The sequence below is a fragment of the Metopolophium dirhodum genome, chromosome 1 (genome assembly GCF_019925205.1).
Source record: "Metopolophium dirhodum isolate CAU chromosome 1, ASM1992520v1, whole genome shotgun sequence".
Taxonomy (NCBI): domain Eukaryota; kingdom Metazoa; phylum Arthropoda; class Insecta; order Hemiptera; family Aphididae; genus Metopolophium; species Metopolophium dirhodum.
This window is the reverse complement of record NC_083560.1, coordinates 109555558-109576428: the sequence shown is the minus strand read 5'-3', so window position 1 is coordinate 109576428 and position 20871 is coordinate 109555558. Positions and strand designations below refer to the sequence as shown.

General features: G+C 29.9%; 3 protein-coding genes and 1 long non-coding RNA gene across 5 annotated transcripts; 2 read left to right on the top strand and 2 right to left on the bottom strand.

The window, feature by feature from the left end:
- Positions 1-1217: 1217 nt before the first annotated feature.
- LOC132950069 (uncharacterized) lies at positions 1218-6143 on the bottom strand. The gene is made up of 3 exons (XM_061021282.1): positions 5997-6143; positions 4199-5888; positions 1218-1354 (listed from the first exon to the last, which is right to left on the bottom strand). The coding sequence occupies exons 1-3, from the start codon at positions 6141-6143 to the stop codon at positions 1218-1220; spliced, it is 1974 nt and encodes a 657-aa protein (XP_060877265.1).
- Positions 6144-10028: 3885 nt separating this feature from the next.
- LOC132937510 (uncharacterized) lies at positions 10029-10921 on the top strand. Of its 2 annotated transcripts, none has more exons than XR_009663687.1 (3): positions 10029-10231; positions 10310-10511; positions 10626-10921. It is a non-coding gene; the product is annotated as an uncharacterized LOC132937510 (long non-coding RNA). The 2 variants fall into 2 exon arrangements; XR_009663688.1 differs by having other exon boundaries at positions 10199-10231; positions 10313-10511.
- Positions 10922-15225: 4304 nt separating this feature from the next.
- On the bottom strand, positions 15226-16528 carry LOC132950061 (tigger transposable element-derived protein 4-like). The gene is made up of 3 exons (XM_061021270.1): positions 16469-16528; positions 15912-16385; positions 15226-15462 (listed from the first exon to the last, which is right to left on the bottom strand). The coding sequence occupies exons 1-3, from the start codon at positions 16526-16528 to the stop codon at positions 15226-15228; spliced, it is 771 nt and encodes a 256-aa protein (XP_060877253.1).
- A 584-nt stretch (positions 16529-17112) lies between these two features.
- On the top strand, positions 17113-17784 carry LOC132950055 (histone H1B-like). The gene is made up of 2 exons (XM_061021258.1): positions 17113-17150; positions 17304-17784. Exons 1-2 carry the CDS (start codon positions 17113-17115, stop codon positions 17782-17784), a joined length of 519 nt encoding a protein of 172 aa, XP_060877241.1.
- The last annotated feature ends 3087 nt before the right edge of the window (positions 17785-20871 follow it).

Sequence of the window (20871 nt, the reverse complement as noted above, 5' to 3'; positions counted from 1 at the left end):
TTCAAGTGACAACAAATTATGCAGTTGATATAATGCATGATATTTTGGAAGGAGTTTGCAAGTATAACATCGGTATGATGTTAAAAGTAATGGTGTTCAATTTAAATTACTTTACTATTCATACACTAAATAATAGAATAGAGTCTTTCAATTACGGTCCCGTTGATATTCGAAATAGACCGCCACGACTTAGATCTAATGATTCATTGAAACATGGTTCAATTAAAATGTCTGCAAGTGAAGCATTATGTTTCACCAAATATTTAACATTATTTATAGATGAATTAGTTCCATCAAATTCTGAATTTTGGAGTTTATATTATTTTAAATCAAATTATTGACATAAACTTGGATAAATGTCTTAGATTTGAAGATATAAAACTTTGTAAACTCTTAATATCAGAACATCATGAATTATATATTAGATTATTTTATACTAACTTAAAAACACCAGTTTTTTAAAAAAAAATGTTTGATCTATTTTTTATTTTTATTTTTTTTTTTGTAATATGATAATGTTAATTTTGATATTTTAATAAAAAAAATTTGAATTGAAAAAAAAAAATAATGTGTGACTCAAAAGGTTAAGAATTATTAATTATTAAAATTCATAAGAAAATTAATAAACTAAAAGTACTTTTCACTATAGTAAAAATAAAAATAAAAATAGTCAACTTTTAAAATTAACGAATTATTGAAACAATACATCAAAAATATAATAGTAAAAAGTAAAAATAAACAACTTTTAAAATGATGGAAAACATATTATTAATTATTATTAATGATAACAAAAATAAAAAATGAATTAATTATCATCTTCATAATTGTATAGTTCAAATCCACGCGATGATGATGACGTGGCTGGCGAAGAACTTGGAGCCATGTGACTGTTGAGATGGAAATTGACAATCGTAATATTGTGGATATTAGGGACAATTATCAAATAAAAATTATCGAAAAATATTAAGTGGAGACATATTGTAGGAAATAGGAATAGTATTTTTGTTGCATCAAACGTTTTAACATAGATTTTTATTATAATGTCTCGAAATAAATTTTTTTACGCGTGGTGAATCAAATTACACTGCTATATGTTCTGTATGCCATGATGTTTTGAAACATTGAGATGTGACTATGTGAGTGCTGTAAATTTACCAGGTAAATTTTACCGGTTAATTATTTTTTACCAAAAAAATGTTGTGTGCCCTCTAACCAAATTAAATCAAAAACGTAGACGTTTCACAGTCCAAAAATGAATACCAATTTTCTGTTTTAATAAATAAGTCTAAATGACTAGTATTTATTGTATCAGATTTTAAGGTATATGAGGGAGTATTTTTATTTGTGTAAAAATCTGATAACATTAATATAGTCGCATAATGATAAGTAATATCGCATCTTAGTATATATGAATTAACTTTATTAGTTTTAATGTTTTTGATAAAAATATGATCAATGCAAGATCCCGAAAGATTTGTTATTCTAGTAAAATTATTAATACAAGGTAGGTATCCATTTCTAGCCATAATATTTAAATAATCATTGCTTTTATTTGAATTTTTTTAAAAATATTTTTGTATTAATATCACCACAAAAAATACTTAAAAATTTATTCTTTATTTGAGATAAAAATAAGTCTAAGCCAATAATAAAATTATCAAGATCATCGTTAGGAGATCTATATATACAAATTAATGAAAATATAAGGTCATCAACTTTAATTTAAGCTGCATAGAATTACAATTTAATAAAACTTGTTTATCAATTTGTACTATATTTAGAGAATCTTTAATAAAAATAGTAACACCATCACTTTTATTAAAAGTTCCTAGAGAGTTTATGGTTTTATAACCATTTAATTTAAATTCAAAATCATTAATAAGCAATGTTTCACATAAGACAATAATACTAAAGAAGTATTTTACTGTACTAAGTAATGCCGTAAGATCATTTATATGAGCATTTATACTACTAATATTTAATTGAAAATAGAGAGATTATTATTAGGAATTATAATGTCAGCTATAGAATCAATATAAGAGCAATTATTTACATTATTAACATTTAGATAATCATCAAAATTAAACATATTTTTCAAAATTTAAATATTAGATATACATACATTTACATATAAGTTCTCGATGTCTTGAGATGATATAATTTTAGTTATTTTGGATTTTTCATCTTTTCTCACAAGAATATCCGAATTTGATAACCAGACGAATTTATATTGTTTATCTTTCGCGGTAGATCTTGTTTGAGCAAAAAGAGCTCGCTTTGATTTGGTAAGACGTTCATCAACGAAAACCTTTTCTGCCGACCATTTATTATGTATTTTATCAGCTGTTAATTTCATAGATTTTACATACCTATCTTTTTTCGCATATCAAGTGTATTTAATTTTGCAAGTATAATATTTTGCTTAGAATTAAAAAAATTAAAATTAGACATAGTACTTACATTAGGTATTTATTTTCCAACACAAGAGATATTATGTATAAGTGGTATTTTTATATAAAATATATAATTCTAAATAAGCATAGTCTAATAAATAATATGCGTATTGTATATTTGTATAACTAACTAGTAACTAGTAAATTAATTAGTAATTATGTAATTTGGGTAGTTTTTTTTTTAACTTTGTTGTTTGCTTTTCAGCTGATTGTTGGAAAAATAGGTATGTTGTTTCATCCTCATTATAATATAAGTAGGGTATACTCAACCATATGTTTTTTATGTTCAATACACGGAAATGGAATGAAATAATTTCATTTAAAGGTCATCAATGGTGTCTTCGAATACATTTTGACTATTAGCATTTAGCAGACATACTTATATTAATTAGCTACCAACCTAATAGTTTTGAAAAACTATTACTAATATCTATGAGTCTAAACTCTCAAAAATAACTCAAAAAACACGAATTACTTATCTTTTAAAATTCTTAAAACTCGTGTCAAAACCCAAAGTAAATTAATAACAAGAAAAAGTAAAAAATAAACACCACCAAAAAGCGAAATATAAATATTTATAACGAATTAACATATCAAGATATCGTAATTCATTGTATTTATAAATTTGGATTAGTTCAAATCTTTGCCACTGATTAGTAATTAGCGCTCTGTGTATATTCGACGAACAAGAACCGTCAGAAACCATTGACCTATAAACTAATGAACAGCGCATTCCACTCCGCCCTGCCATCAATGCACGGGAATCATCTAGGAGAAAGAAAGAAGAAAGAACGAAGAGAGAAAAGAGAGAAAGAGCATAAAGAGGGTAATCATTGACGTATGAAACTAATACTATATTTCCCCCACGTTCTCTTTTCTCTTTTACTTTCATACCCCTGACCTCTCTCTCTAAGCACCAGTGGCGGCGCGAGGTAAAATTAATATGTGGGCGAAGTAGACTTAAAGAGGCCCTTTTTTAAAATTTTTTTAATAAACATTTAAGTAACAATAGTTATTTAATAAATATTAAGATTTACAATTTTTTAAAACAATAAACTCTAATTATTAACCTTTTATTTGCAAAGTAGTCAATATAATTTTATTTAAACATAATTATAAAATTAAATACATATTTTTTTAAATTAATAATACTGTTAGAAGTTTCATTTTTTTTATTTACAAGAAATGGACTTTTCGGCTTTTTGCTTCACTAAATGTTTTAAGTATATCTTCGTAATTTAAATTATTTGCAATTTTCGTTTCAATGGACAAAACTGCTAATGCTGAGAGTCTTTCTTGTGTCATCGTATTTCGTAGGTAATTTTTAATTATTTTAAGCTTCGAAAAACTTCTCTCTGCTGAAGCTGTACTGACAGGAATAGTGAGCATAATTCTGACTGTTATATAAACATTTGGATATATTTCTTGTAAATTATTTTCTATTATGTATTTGATGAGTTGTTTTGCATCCTTAATAAAGTCTGGTAGACTTGAAATTATGAGTTGTAATTCTTCGTATAATTCAAATGATTGAATGTCGCTCTTTTCACCTTCTTGAAGAACTGTACCTAAATCACAACAATGCTTATAAAGATCTTCTTTGGAAATGGATCTTAAAATATTCATATCATAAATAAAACCAAAATATTCAAAGTATTCATTCAATGATTTAAATCTCCATTTAATGTCATGTAGAATTCCATCAATCATGCTGTTAAAAAAGTCAACTCTAAACTTTTTTTCACCATTCTCTATAGGTTCATCAGTGTGTTCATAACTAAACATTTTTTTCTTCTTTGCTATTCTCTTGTTTTTAAAATTTAATTCTATTTCATAACTACTTTTTTCTATGAACTGGCGAGATTCTATAATACTTTTATTGAATCCTATATCACGATATTCTTGAATCCAATTGCAAAAATTATTTAAAGAATCAACAGCCATTTTTAAATTAACTTGAACTGATTGCCAGATTTTACTTATATTATTTACACGAAGTAAAATTTCATACCACACATGTATTGCAACAATAAATTCAAATGTTAACATTTCTTTTAAAATGGCTTCACAATCACATAGAGTTTCTGCGTCTACTATTTGCATTTTAAGTATATTTATACAATCAATGATATCGTCAAATTGAAATAATATTGCTTTGACTGCAGCAATTCTACTTTCCCACCTTGTTTCAGATAAAGACTTTAATGTTAGTTTTAATTTATCTTTAATAAGATCCCATCGTTTACTAGATTTTGAAAAGAGCAAATAAATTTTTTGAATAAAGCCAAAAAATGTTGTAGCTGTAATGGAAGACTTAGCAGCATCTACTAAAATCAAATTCCAGCTGTGACAACCACAAGGCGCAAAGAATGCTTTTGGATTAATATTTAATATTCGTGTTTTAACACCCTTGTTTATTCCTACCATATTCGCGCCATTATCAAAACCTTGTCCACGACAGTCTTGAATATCTAAACCATTACTTTTTAGCTCGTGTAGAATAATGTTTGTTAAATGTTCCCCTGTTGTGGAATCAACAGCAATAAATCCAATAAAATGTTCTTCTATATCACCGGTTGACGTATTACAAAATCTTAAAATAATGGACATCTGTTCAACGCGACTTATGTCTCTAGTGCAGTCGAGCATGAAAGCATAATATTTCACTAGTTTTACTTTACTAATAATCTCTTCAATTACTTTTTTAGACATAAGTTTAATTAATTCATTTTGGATATCATGACTCAAATAATGTTGTGCCAGTTGTTTTTCATTAATTAGTTGAAAATGGTTCTGTAATGAATGATCATATTTGGACAATAATTTTAATAAATCAATAAAGTTTCCAGAGTTATTGCTATCATCTAACTTCATTGATTCTCGATGACCTCTAAATGATAGATTATGTGAGGCTAAGAAATTTATTACATTAATTAATTTTTCAAACAAATTGTACCAATGCTTTTGTGATTCACGAATCCGTTTTTCATTTTCTTGATCTATTGTTTTCCCGAGTTTAATTCGTTTGTCAAATTCTACCCATTTAATCATGCACACCATGTGCTCTTTGCTCTTTTCGTGTCTTTGCAAAATTGTACTTAGATGTTTCCAGTCACAACATCCTTCACGAATCATTTGTGTTTGTAAATTAGAAAAAACTGTACACGGAAAACAATATATTTTATCTTGAGATTGAGAATAAACTAGCCATCTGCGATGTTGAGTTTCGCCATTACTTAATTTTCTTGTATAGTGGAAGTTAGAAAAATGTCTCTTATTATTGTCTAAAGGATAATTTTCATCGCAAGTATCTAGCATCTGTTGAGGACCATTTTGAACTAAATCGTGACGCTGTGAACCTGATAACGGAAACACCCATTTCCCTGGGTCTAAACTCATTAGTGGTTCACTTAAAACAATTTCTTGTTTGTGCATCTCTAAATCGCAAATATTATTTATATTAGAGTTAACATAAAAAGTAATTTCTTTATTTTCAAAAGTATTTATTGGCGGAGAAGTTTCAAGATCAGACTTAGTTTCAACTTCTTTTGTCAATTCTTCATTGTATTTTGAAATTTTATTGGATAAATTTCCTTCATTTAAATCCATTTTGGCATTAGGTTCGTCTAAGTCTGTAGCTGGGTCTAAACTCATTAGTGGTTCACTTAAAACAATTTCTTGTTTGTGCATCTCTAAATCGCAAATATTATTTATATTAGAGTTAACATAAAAAGTAATTTCTTTATTTTCAAAAGTATTTATTGGCGGAGAAGTTTCAAGATCAGACTTAGTTTCAACTTCTTTTGTCAATTCTTCATTGTATTTTGAAATTCCTTCATTTAAATCCATTTTGGCATTAGGTTCGTCTAAGTCTGTAGTTGTTGATGTACTGGTTTTGTTTAGAAATTTCATCATACTAGTACTCATAGCTTGGTTCACTTGCATCATTTCAGCTTTTCTCTTTCTTTTGGAAGCACCAGATTCCCATTTCCGACCAGTATCTCTGTCTCTACTAGATCCAGACATGATACCTACATATGGATAGTTAATTATATTTTAATAATAAATTATTATGTAATATTTATAAAATTATTATTTTATTATTTATTAAATTATATTTATAATACAAATAATATTCTATTACAAATTACAATTATTTATTAGTTCTTAAAGTTTTAACTAACATTTCCAATACAACATACTAAAATATATTATTTCCATACTTCCCTATTATAAAAAATTATTATTATAGGTATATCTATTCTGTCACAATAAATCGTTTTCCATACTGATTATGTTATTTTCATATTATAATAAAATAATTTTATAACTAATATCATAAAACAAAAAAAAAACAATGGAAAATGTAAACACAATTAATAAAGTTTTATACTTACAACTTAGGTACGTGTGGTATGATTTTTGCTTCGTTAAATATTATTAAATTGAATATAATTTTCGGTAATCGATCGATACAGAAACGAGGATAAAACACAACCAATTGAACTAACAACAACTGTCAAAATGAAATTACGTTATCGAGTTTAGATAAAATCGGTTCGCCGAATCGGTCAGTCTGGCCCCGATAACGCGGTTTATATGTTAATTATAGAATAGTCGCGGTCGTTTGCCGATCGGCAACCGACAAAACGCATAGTGTGATCTGGTACTTTTAGTAATGACTAAATATGACGAAATATAACATTTATGCTTATGATTTTTTTTTTAATAAAATAATTTCATGGATACAAAAATTTTTGTATAGATACTTCTCCCATATTTTTCTATGGTTAATTATAAGTCCCTATGAAACGCGAGGCCCTTTGAGGTGCGAGGCCGTGGGCAATGGCCCACTTCGCCCACGCCTAGCGCCGCCACTGCTAAGCACTGTCCATTAGTTTATAGATCTATGTCAGAAACAGTAGTTTGTTGATAACAGGTTCTCGTTGTGTATCCTGTATATCTTAATTCGTGCTACCACGATATACAAATAATAAATTCATCTAATGAGACAAATTGATGTATGGATAAATAGCTTTTTAAACTATTTCTATTAAAAATGTATACGTGTGATTCATTTTTCGGTCCATCATCACACACTTCTATACCCGAAACCTCTACATGCGCAGAATATTCTTCCCAACATTGTTCTTTTTATCAAATGGTGGCTATATAAAGGATTATTTGGAAATGCATCGTTTAATACGAAATATTTTACAGAACCCAAGAGTGACATATTATTTCATCCTTGTTGGTTTCATTGAATGTTGATTTTCGAGAATATTTATTGTGAGGACTGCTTTTCAATTTATTTTTTTACCATATTTGTGCATCTCGAGCAGATTGGGTATACATTAATTTTAATTAGGTACCGATAGAGTTGAATCAAAATTTAAATCGGGCAGTCATTTGAATCTGAAGAAGAATATTTGTAAGGGTTGTGATAGATGTCGATGTTATGGGTCCGGTGTACGATGTATTGATATTATCACTACTAGAACTTTGCAATCGCTTACAAGCAGGGTAGGGGGGCATCACCTGGGTTTTTGGCCCTTGTGACCTCAAGAAGTTCTCTTATGTGTACTGTTGATGAGCTAGGTGTGAATGTTTTTTCTTCTCATAATCCACATTATACCATTGATCAAATTTTATGTTATAATCAGGATATCTAAACTTTGACCCACAACATTTTACGATAGGATGACCATAATATTTACGTTACTACGTACTATTTACTTGTAACATTTTATTATTAATATTATTATTTTATCTATTTGAGACATTTATTTTATACAAATATTGTTTCCATGGAATTTGTCATTCGTCTTACAATTGTTTAAAGTTTGTTACTATAAAAAAAATTGATTATTGCATATTATACGTATAGCGAACCAATTATAGTTATTGTCATTATTATTATCATGTCTTCAATTATTTCTAACGCTTTGTACTTGAATTTGACCAAGAGGCGATAAATCACGCTGCACAACACACGCCTACAATTGTTTTCAATACGGTACCAAAGTGAACGGCGTCTAGGCTTGACCGGGTTTTCACCGTGTCCTGCTGGCCCGCATAGACGACTGGCATCGGTATTTAAGTCCTGTCAGTATTTTAAACTCTGTTTGTACTACGATGTGTCATATGGTGCTTGAATTTCCACTGTATGGGTCATCACTTCAATTTCCATTTCATTTAATGAAGCTGAAGAAGCCATGGTACACGAACGCCATCTATATAAGTTTAACCGTCTTCACGACTACCAGCGGGTCCGTCGTCGCAACATCCGTATGTTGCAGGTTAGAACAAACGACTGGCGCACTGACTTCGGTCGGGATTTTCGACTTTTCTGCAGTAAGGAGTATGGTGGCGGACGATGATTGTATTTCCGTTGTAGGGGTTATCACTTCAATATTTGGCATGACAAATAAGCGTGTCGTAAGCCGACCTGCAGCATTATTTTTCACACGTATCTTGGCCTGATCCAAATCCATTTCATTTAATGAAGCTGAAGAAGCCATGGTACACGAACGCCATCTAGGTAACCTTCTTATCGGCTACCACCGGGTCCGTCGTCGCAACATCCGTATGTTGCAGGTTGGAACAAACGATTAGCACACTGACTTCGGTCGGGATTTTCGACTTTTCTGTAGTAGGCAATGTGGTGGTGGACAGTGATTGTATCTCCTTTTCGCGGCTCATCGCCTTAATATTTTGTCTCCAAAAGCAGCGTTTTTCCAGTTAAAAGCTGTGTCTTTGCGTATTGTGCCGAGAAATTGCTGTTGTTGCCGCTGTCTTATATAGTTTATATTTTGTATATAGGTACCATCTACAACTCTTAAAATGTTAAAACTATTGTTGTAGATAGGATGATTATAAGTTTATATAAAAATAAATTAGCCTAATTGGTAATCAGGTGCTGTTAATAAATTATAATGATTACAAAAATCAATTTATATTCATTAGTTCTATTTTATGTATAGTATATTAGTATTAATAAATGCCAAAACGCTATTGTATAATTAAATAAATTCAGATAAATTAGAGTGAGAACTGAGTTTGCTTGACGAATCATCCTGCTGTATAATATGTATTAAATATTTTTTTATACCTCTTCGTGCATATGAGTATCATATGATACCCAACTGTTATAACCAAGGTGGATATATAGAGGTGTAAACACTTCCCATCTTTTACATTATGATAGTGGGCCGAAAAAAGTACACCACTTGTAACTGCCACCAGGAGCGCTGACTACCCGATGAAGGCTCAAACACATTCAATTTTGTATGGCACATTATGCAATTTAGCATTTTATTCTAATTAATCTAATTACTAATTAGTATATTTAGTAATTACGAGGACTGTGGACTTCATGATCTAATAATTAATATTTTAAATTTTAAATAGTGTAACTTAATTTAATATGTACAATGTGTGTATATGGTACTTTTAATTCATATATTTTAATATCCAGATTGGAAAACATGTACCAGTAGTTAAGTAGTATTTTACTATTTTATATTTATATTAATTTTGATATTTTTTTAATCTTTTTATCGTATTTTTCTTGTATGATATTTGATCATTATGCCTTTTACATGCAAATATCATTCTGGTGTTCAAATAGAAATTAATAATATATTTGGTTAATTCATTCTGATGTTCCAGACAGCCAACTTTGGAAGGGACTCCGGTATTATTTACTTTATCCATAACTATAGAATATTGAACATACTACATACATATAATTGAAATATGGAACATTAATTAAATTAGTAAGTACACTAAAAAACGCTAACCGTGTTCCAAAATATGTCTACTAATACTTTTGTTATTAATGACATTTATAATAGCAGTCTCCAAGCAGTATATTATATTCATTAGACATTCTGATGGACTGAGTAAATGTCCTCTATTTCGCATATTTATAAACTCTTGAACTTCTACTTCAAGATTGGTACGATCATCTGATGTTGATATAAGAGAATTAAAACAATCATTGCAAGTTTTTGCTAATGAATGTTTTTTGGCATTTCGAGCAACATAACCAACAAAGTAGGTTAGAGCAGGTTTGTCTATATAAGATGAAGTTTGATCTTCACAGTATAAATGATCATTAAATATTTCAAAATCACCATTGTCCAATATTTCATCCAATTTTTTTTCCAGGTTTAATCTATGCTGTTTATCTTCTTTTGATGAATGTTGAATACTGACAAGAGAATTCAACATTTCTCCACCACTCACATTGCTTCCTCTTGGTGGTTTTATTAGTGAATAGCATGATAATAACCGATAAACTTGGATGAACTGTTTAGGATCTGGATTCTGATTTGAACCACATGCTTGACGTAAACAGCCAAATAAATGCTAATGAAAAAGTCATGTTGCATATATATTATTTTATAAGCACTCATTTAAACAAAATAAAGGTTAAAAATTTATACTTCTAATTTATCTTGATTAATTCGCTTAGTCATGACGTAAGAATAATCGTTTACATTTGTACATAAATATTCAACCAATTGTAATGTACTATTTAATGACACTATCAATCCTTTTTCTGTTTGACTAGTAAATCGAAAATTTTGGTCTGGAATATCTGATTTCCACTTATTTAAATAGTCAATAAAATCCACAATAATCTATGAAAAATAGAATATAACAAATCGATAAGTAGGTAATTAGCCATTAGGTACTATGACACATCTTTTTTTAACACAACATTTGCTGTTTCATAATAAATAATAATTAATAATTATAATAAAAAAAATACAAATACAAATAACAATAATGCAATTTTTACTTTATTGCTGAATGAGTTTTTGTCTGCTTGCAAGCCATATTTTTTAGTATTAGAATTCATAATATCAATTAAATCATTTATTTTCCGAATAAAACTTATAGTTGGACCACAATCTCTAAATTTCTCATGTCCTCGGTTCATAAGTTCTTGCATACAGTCAGCTACTGATTTACTAAAGAACTATAAAATATGATATATAATTAGGCAATATGTCATATATATTAATATAAATATATTTAATACAATACTCGATAAGTTACAAAAATAAGTTTCATACCACCTTTTGTACAAAAAAAGTAGGTTGTGTAGATACTTAAAAGAATGCAAAAGTCAAAAGAGGTACACTAGGATAATAATATGATGTAAATAAGTACTATTATTATACACATAAATAATTTCCATAGAGACATCGAGTAGTGAGATGGTATTTTCAATAATTCCATTATTAGAATAACTACAATATGTTTTTACAAAAATAAACATATTATGACAAGTAGTGGTACCAAATTAAGGAAATAACAAATTTACAATTAGGTAGGTACTTTAATCAATATATTTCAATATGACAATCATTACAATAAATTCATAAATTTAAATTTTTAATTATAACACAAATAGGTAGGCAACATGTCTACAACTACTCCACAAATCAATATTCCCAAAAAAAATGTGGATAATTATCAATAATTGTATAATTGAAGATAGATTTATGTTTCAAAATTATTTAATAAAAATCCATCTAAGTTATTCATTATTTAAATTAAATTGATATCTTATATTTTTATTTTTTATGGCATTACAACTTGCAAGCATTCAGCATTGTAAATCGTATTTTCGTATAGAAGTACGAACATTATGAGCCTTCATCGGGTAGTCAGCGCTCCCGGTGGCAATCACAAATGGTGTACATTTTTCAATCAATTTATAATCAGAGTGTTTACACCTCTATATATCCACCTTGGTTATCACTTATGAAAATAATTGCATAAAATTGAGAATATATTATCATAACCTTAAAGATAACACGACAATATTCGATAGTGGTCTTATCAATTATATTCGTGCATGAAGAGGATAAGACCTATCTATAGTTTTTAATTTCCAATAGCTTTATTGGAACGTTCTTATTTTTTTTCACTGAACATCATTAAATCGTGATCATGATAAACGGTTAATTTTTAGTTGGACTGTCTGTAATTTTAGATTTAGAGTGATGAATGTTTTAAGCTTATAAATATATGGTTTTTATTTTGACGATCAAAATATTGAAACACTGCAGTTTTTAATAGATATTGTGTGACCAAATTTGTTCAAAATTAGATATTTAAACACGGAGAATAACAATTATTTTTTGTAATTTAAAAAAAAAAAATTTTATATAGGCTGACAAACCGTCTTCGCTCAGAGTCGTTTTTGTATAGGTACAATGATTTTATATCATCGAATTCAAATTTAATGCTTTCATTACAGTGATATATCTACACGATACCAAATCAACAGCGTTTCTACCAGAAGGAGTGCTTCGATTTTAACATATAGTATAGGGTTGCCAACTTTCAAATTGTGTAATGTAGGACAATTTTTTTCATTCACAATTTATACCATAGTTACATAGTTTCAGTAGCGTAGCCCGAATTTTTAAATGGGGAGGGTAATAACTGGAGTCTGGATAAATCAAAAATAAAAATAAAAATACCATCACAATAGCAGTTTATACTGGTTGTATGTATAAGCAGCAGTTTAATAATTAAATAAACATAGTATAGTTAAAACATAATGAAAACTTATTCACTAAAAAATAATAAACAAGACTTATAACAAACATCAATAGCCAAAAATAAGAAAAATAATTACTTGAAGGAATATTTATATTGACTTCGCCAACTTAATTTAATCTTTGTCCTTTTTTACTGGCTTAGAAAATTCAAGACAGTCTTCTTTATAATTAAAATAAATTAGTAGTTCAGCTGTGTGCGCCCTGAAGAAGGGCGACCAGAAGGACCACTCGGGGGAAGCCCGATAACTGAATATGCCTTTGTTGGGCCAATGCCACCACTAACGTCGACTATTTGAGTGGGTAGGCAACTACAAGTGCCCTCGCCTGAGAATGTACAAGGTAGGCAATTCTAACGCACGACGGCGACAACCAGGTCGGGAGATACCTACCTAAGGAATTAGGATGGTACAAGCTAGTTATGGGGAGGGGGTCTCTGTGGTCGGTTCGGTTTGGTGCAATGACCACATGCTCATAAACAAAGGGGACAGTACTTAAAGTTATCTTAAACCTACTGAAGTCTTGACATGGTTGAGACAATAATTGTAATAATCACCGTAAACCGGAGGCGCACATTGCGACTTAATAAGTATAATAATTATAAAAACAAAAAAAACGTAAACAACGGATGCGCGCACACGGCGACATAATAAAAAATACGCTTCAATAGCGGGAAGACAAGAAAAATACGTGAGAACAGTAATAATGATAACGACAAAAACAAAATAATAATAATAATAAGGGCGTTGGCTGCAGAATGTACACAACAACCAACAAAAAAAAATAATATAATAATTTTATGAGGCAACGGGCTGACCGATAACTCACATTAGAACAACACAAAGAGATTAAATAAATATAAAATTATAATACTTATCACAATTAACGGAATGAGAGGTGTATGGATGAAGAGGGAGCTGATAGGAGCAGGTCGTCGTCGCCGTACAGAATTGCACACCACGATGCGCTAATTGCTCGGCGCGAACATCAGCTCTTATTCCTCTCATCTCTCTATTATATAATATTCATAACAGAAAATACTTTTTCAGTAAATACACTACTTGAGGAGTGTTAATAAAAATAAAATGAATATAAACATATTGGGCAGTTCAATATCTTTCTGAAAAATAAATTGCCACTTTTCCGGAATAGTTTTTACATTTTCCCAGTCGCTTGTCTTAATAAATTCTTTAGAAATTGATTGTACGGTCATTATTTCATCAAAAAGATTGTCAAAATCAATTTCTGTAATTGAGGTATGTGATGAATGATTGCTTCAAAGTGTTTAAAGTCAGGAAATGTATTTTGAGATAGCTGAAAATGTGTTAATGTAAATAACCAATTTTGTTTTTTATCAATATCAAAATTATTATTTAAATATTTAATTTCTTCATTAAGAAATAAATTTAAACTTCTTGTTATAGTATTTTTCAGATTTTTTTCTTGTAAATTGTTCAGTTTTTGATTTGTTACAAAACCAAAAAATTGTTCAGTTTTTCTGCTTAAAAGACTGTTTTTAACATTTAACATAATACTAAATAATTCAATTATAGTTGTAGAATTTTTTTTCAATTATTATTACAACCTTATTAAATATAGGAAGAATAAGATTACAGAAAACTAAATATAATATTTCTATCTCCTCGCTAACTTCATGACTTTCTTCGGTAATTTTAAGTAATAATTATATTTGTTTTGGACAATCTGATCCAAGACTTAAAAAATAACTTATTAAAGCTTTATAGTTACACAATAACCGTTCTACAAAGTATTCTCAAAGTTTTTCTTCTTTTAGCAGAAATAGAAAAATTTGAATATATTTTTAAAATTATATTTTCAACATCAATATCTAGATAATCCATAGATTTTTTAACACAGTTGTGAAGTATATGTGAATGACAATAACTTTTAATTACATTTGGAGTTTTGGCTTTAATATTGGTAAATAATGAATAGTGTACAACAAATTTTGCACTGCAGTTATCATCACTAAAACCACTAACTTATTCCCAATTTAGTTCAGAATTAGTAAAAATACTGTCGATCATCTTATACATTTCCTTAGCTGTTTCATCAGTTTTCTATAAAACCTATTACAACATTTTGTTGGCCTTCCTCGTTAGTAAAAATCTGTTTGCATACGGGTAAAATTTTTTTTTTTAGAAGTATCCGTTTGTATGGGCATAAAACTATGGAGGATTGTGGTTCTTAATTTTTTGATACACATAAAATAACGACCTTAGGGCTAAAACATTTTGTGCTATAGCTTTACATTTTTTTCTATCACAATTTGCTTTACCAGCAAGTTTTGAGTCTTCAAAAATTAACTTATCCAATTTAAAGCTACAGTCTAAAGAATTATACGACGGATTATGTCTAATAGTATGATACATTTTAGTTATTTCAGCAGCTACGATAAGTTCTTCCTTAAAAGAATTTTGAACAACAAAATATTTATTAATAATATTACTTATCTTACATGATACACCACTGAGTTATATCCTCTAACAGAAATATTAAAACAATTCATACACAGTTTACATTTAGCATTAACTTCATAATTTTTCCTTAAACATGTGTTTTTTCTTTCCTATGTTCGTTGTACGTGCACAATCTACGAATTTTTTTTGGAAGTGTTCTATTTATATCTTGAGTATCTGAGGCTGAGTCTGACTCTGAATTGGGTTGTCAGTCCATGTTGTATTGTTGTCTGTTGACTGTAAATTAATACCCACTATTAAATACTAACCAATCTGTCATTACCTACTATTTTTTTACTTAATTTTTTTATTAACGAACAAAACAATGATATTGTTCTTGACTTTCCAATAACGAGTAGTTTTAATTTTTCTGTTCCAGTCATATTAGCACCTACCATGACTGTTACACGTTCTTTACTCTTTTTTCCTCCGTGACAAGTATCTCCTTTGAATGTCAAAGTTCTGTCAGGTGTACACTTGAAAAAGAGACCGAATTCATCTGCGTTGAAAATGTCTTTAGAGTCGTATTCTTTTAACGAACTTGGTAGTATGTTTGTTTGGTAATGTTCACAGTCAACTTCAGACACCGTGGCATTCTCACCTGATATGATTTTTTCTACTATTCCGTTCCTCAATTTAAATTTTTCCAGCCAACCCGAACTAGCTTGAAATGTGAGGACTAAATTTTTTGCGAACTCTGCTGCTTTTTCTAGAATTAACGGTCCTGAAATGGGGAAATTATAATCTCTTACTCGCTTTATCCATTCCGTCATAGCATGCTCAATTTCTGGGAAACTTGATGCTTTAAATCTTTTTCGGCGTGGTAAGCAGGGGGCTTCTTCAACTGCTTTGAGAATTTTATCTTTATCCTTCAATATTATAGTCGATAAGGTACTAGCAGGAATAGCGAATTCACTCGCGATATCTTTTTTCCGTTTCACTCCTTTTTTACTTCTTCAATAATTTTTATTTTATCACCGACAGTTAGAGACTTTAAACTACGTTTTTCCATCTTGACTTGACAAAATCACAAAATAAACTGAACATTTGCTTTGTCAGCATTGTATAAAATATCGACGTATACATTTCGTATTTCAATCGACGTATAATTTTACCAGTAATAAATACTAATAAAGTAGATATACGTAACTTATCGGAGATATAGATTAGGTATAGACATACATATTACATAATACAATATCGTTGAATATATAACTGTAGGTGGTAATGATAAGATTGATAATAGTAATCGGTTTTCGATTACGATTTTCGTTATTTATAATAATATACATATGTACTTGGTTATTTGATCTTCGAGTTATCGAGATAGGTAATTGTACGAATTATATTTTATTATATAAATTCGAGTTATAAGCTAAAATTCAACTAAAATTACTTCGACTTATAAAGAAATTCGAGTTAGCGAAATTCGAATTATCGAGAAAATTTATCACACATATCATATATTGGAAGCCAGGGACCAAGGTATTCCATCGAGTTATCGAAAATTCGACTTATAGAGGTTCGAGTTATCGAGGTTCCACTGTATATGAATCTTGAGAGTCAGGAGATTTATTCGGCTTTGCAAACATAACAATGTGTGAACATTTCTACATTAGAGGAAAATATGATAGGCGAAAAATAGCATTAAATATATATGGTTTAGAACCAATAATAAAAGAAATTCAAAACCAGTTTAAAATTATTAATTCAACTCATAATCTATGGCACAATAAAATATTACATCAGTTATTGTTCGAACACGGACGCGATTTCTCGCCATATAGCTTCCTCGAAAATCCTCAAAGCTGCGCCACAGTAGTAGAATGTTCTCGAAGGCGGCCTACTCCCACTCTGTCACAGCCACCGCCGTCTTCGGCCAACAAAGAGTTGAAGGAGAAGAAAGGTTCGTCGTTGCCAGCCATCAAAAAGTACTTGGTCGCCAACTACAAAGTTGATCCCGCCAATTTGGCGCCCTTCATCAGGAAATTTTTGAAAGTTGCTGCCACCAACGGTACCGTCGTCCAGACCAAGGGCAACGGCGCCTCTGGACACTTCAAATTGCCCGTTGCCGGTGTCAAGCCGAAAAAAGCTATTGTAGCCAAGAAGAAGAAATCAATTGTCAAGAAATTTAAAGCACCAGGAACATCGAAGAAGGCTGTAGTTGTGGCATTTACCAAGCCAAAAGCTGCGACCAAAACGAAGAAATCTCCGGCTAAACAAAAAAACAACCTAAAGTTGTCAAACCACGGGTGGTTTCCAAAGTGAAAAAAAACCCACCAAGAAGACCGCAATACCCCCCCAAAAAAAAATAGGTATCCCCCACAACACGCTAGGGAATTATTTAAAACGGTCCTTTTCAGGACCGCCAAAATAATAATTAATAACACAATTACTTACCGCTATATTTGTTTCTTAGAAAATATTTTAACTATTTTATTGGTATCATTGCTTACCAATAATTACAAGTTACAACTTAAAAGTTAATATTGTTAATGAAATCCTAATAACCTATTACACGAATGACGTAGGTAAATATAGGTACGTTAGGTTAGATGGTTGTTTTTTGTTATTATTATTATTATTGTGTCCGTACATACTCAATACATAGGCATGTGTTTATGTGGATCTATGTCAATAGATAGTGTCATGATTTTTAATGTTTTTTTAATTGTTTTAATTCTGATTAAATATAAGACCTAATAAGTAATTCACAAATAATTTATCTCAATAATTAAAATAATAATAATAGGTTTTCAGAAATAAGCTAACAAAATTGTCAATAATCAAAATAATAATAATATTAGGTTCTCACAAATAATTTATCTCATTTATTAAAATAATAATAATAATAATAATAATTGGTTTTCAGAAATAAACTTTAACAAAGTTGTCAATGATTAAAAATATAATATATCAGTGCCTAATAAAAAAATTAAACTTGCAGATGAAAATTATGCGCAACCCCTCGTAAATAATCTTCTATGCTTCTATTATTACAATCACTGCATATATTTTTAAAGTTTTTTTGCTCGATCATTGTATTTTTTTTTTGATGGTAGTTGATTTACTGCAACTAATTGTTCAACATTCAATCAATTGACACGTTCTTCTTTTTGTAGTGCAGTATACATTTCCATATAGATGGATGAATCGATGAATTCAACATTGATGAAAAGCAGTTATGCCAGCCCTCCACTGAATTATTTGTTTGAGGCAAATTTGCTTCCACAAGAAAAAAAACAGTTCCAAATTTGAATACTAAATGATTCAATAACGTTTTCTTGAGGTACGAATGCTAAAGCTGGTAACATACGGATATGCAGAGCAAATTCTGAGTCCTCTTTATATTTTTTTGATAAGCCAATTTCTTGGACATGTCGCCATATACACTGAGATAAGTGAAAAAAACAACCATTTATAACCACATTCGGAAATACACATTTTACTGCATTCATTGCTGCTTTTTCATAATCCATCATAACACTAATTGGCTTAACATTTGGATTAATCGATTTAACAGATCGAAAAAATCGTTTGTAAGTTTCCTCTATTTTGTCAGGCAGAATAATTTAATACGTATTTATATTGTATTTAAAAATAGCATGATACGTTTCTGGAATTATTTTTGAAAGTAACTGTGGTGAAATTGCGGTACTAAATTTTAAATCATTATATTTTCTGCCTGATGCCAAATATCTTAGGGTGACAACAAGTCTTTCTTCGGCACTGACAGCTTCTCGCAAATGAGTATTTTGTTTAGTGATCAATGGTCTTACTAAATTTAGTAATTCGTCGAAACAATTGTGATTCATTCTTAAATAGGTACGAAAATCATCACCATCCAATTCTTTTAGTAATGTCATTTTCTTCGTTCAATTAACCATTTTTTTGCCCACATCCTTAGTTTCTTCTTTTCTTCCGTCAATGTCAATGATAATGCTGTTAGGCCAATTCCCAAATTCTGTTAGTTGGAGCCATGATAGATTGTGGAAATATATCTAATGCATAGATGAACACTCGTTTATAATCGTCAAATTGTTACACTCGTAAAAAACACAAATTCGACATGCGAACACCACAAGTGGACACGAACTAGAATGACATCACATCGTGTGGTGGTCGTACTGTGTGTATGCAACGTCTGATTTGGTCAGGTATCCTGTCGGCCCGACCAAATCATGTAGTGTGTAAAGAAAGCGGCCCTCACACGATCAATATTACTGACAGTATTATTGATCGTGTGATGTGAGTACTGATGTACTGTCAGTATGAAAAAACGATACTGATGACTGATGAAAAATTCGGATATCGAATCGGCAGTATTTGTTTACTGATGATTATATTGACAGTGTGAGGTCGATATTGACACTTCGTCAGTATTGACATCGCAGCGATGGATGACGGAAGTGAAATCACAAGCCGCGAATGCCGCGATCGATCCATTTTGCGTGATTTTATTTCAGAGTACAAACAATTACCCGAATTGTGGTATGTTCGTTGTAAAGAGTATTCCAATAGAGATAAAAAAAAATTCTGCATATAAAAAACTCTTAGTTTATTATCAACATTTGAAAAATGACTCTACAATTGAAGATGTAAAAAAAAAATTAATACATTAAGAAGCAATTTTCGGAAAGAATTAAAAAAAATTAACGACTCGAAAAGAAGTGGTGCTGGGACAGACGACATCTATCAACCATTATCTTGGTTATTTGAAGAGTTATAATTCTTAACGGATTCGGAAAAACCAACTAAAAGCGTATGTTTCATTGATGAAAATAGAGACGAAGAGATAACGGTAAGATAATATTTTATCATTAAATATATTCTCATACATTATACTTCTGAGTCAGAAAACTGTTTTACACACAACTCACCAAGATGGTCACAATTCAATATTGAGCAATGTGCAGCAATAAACAAAGCTAATCCACCTTCTGCCATTGAAGTTTTTATTGATGAGACTTTTCCTAATGAGGTTATAGTTCTGGATGTTGAAAAAGCCTTAGAGGCTTCTTTGTGTTTTTTAGGATTTGAATGCTATATTAGATCATAACGTTTTGCGTTAATTTTGCAAAATCTACATCTGGTCTTTGAATTATCATTTTCGATTTTTAATAACCAGTCCTTAAATAATTTTTCGGTTAGCCACTCCTCTCGAAATTTTTGAAGGTACTGAGGTTTACCCATGTCCCATACTTATAATAATATTCACTGTTTTCACAAGTTAGTAGTATACATTTGTATGTTCACAGTCTTTTTTTTTTTCACCGCGGTAATTTCGCAACGTTCAAGAGAGGTATCCCCCTTGAACACAATGATTTTACCGTGATAAAAATCACGGGGAGATTT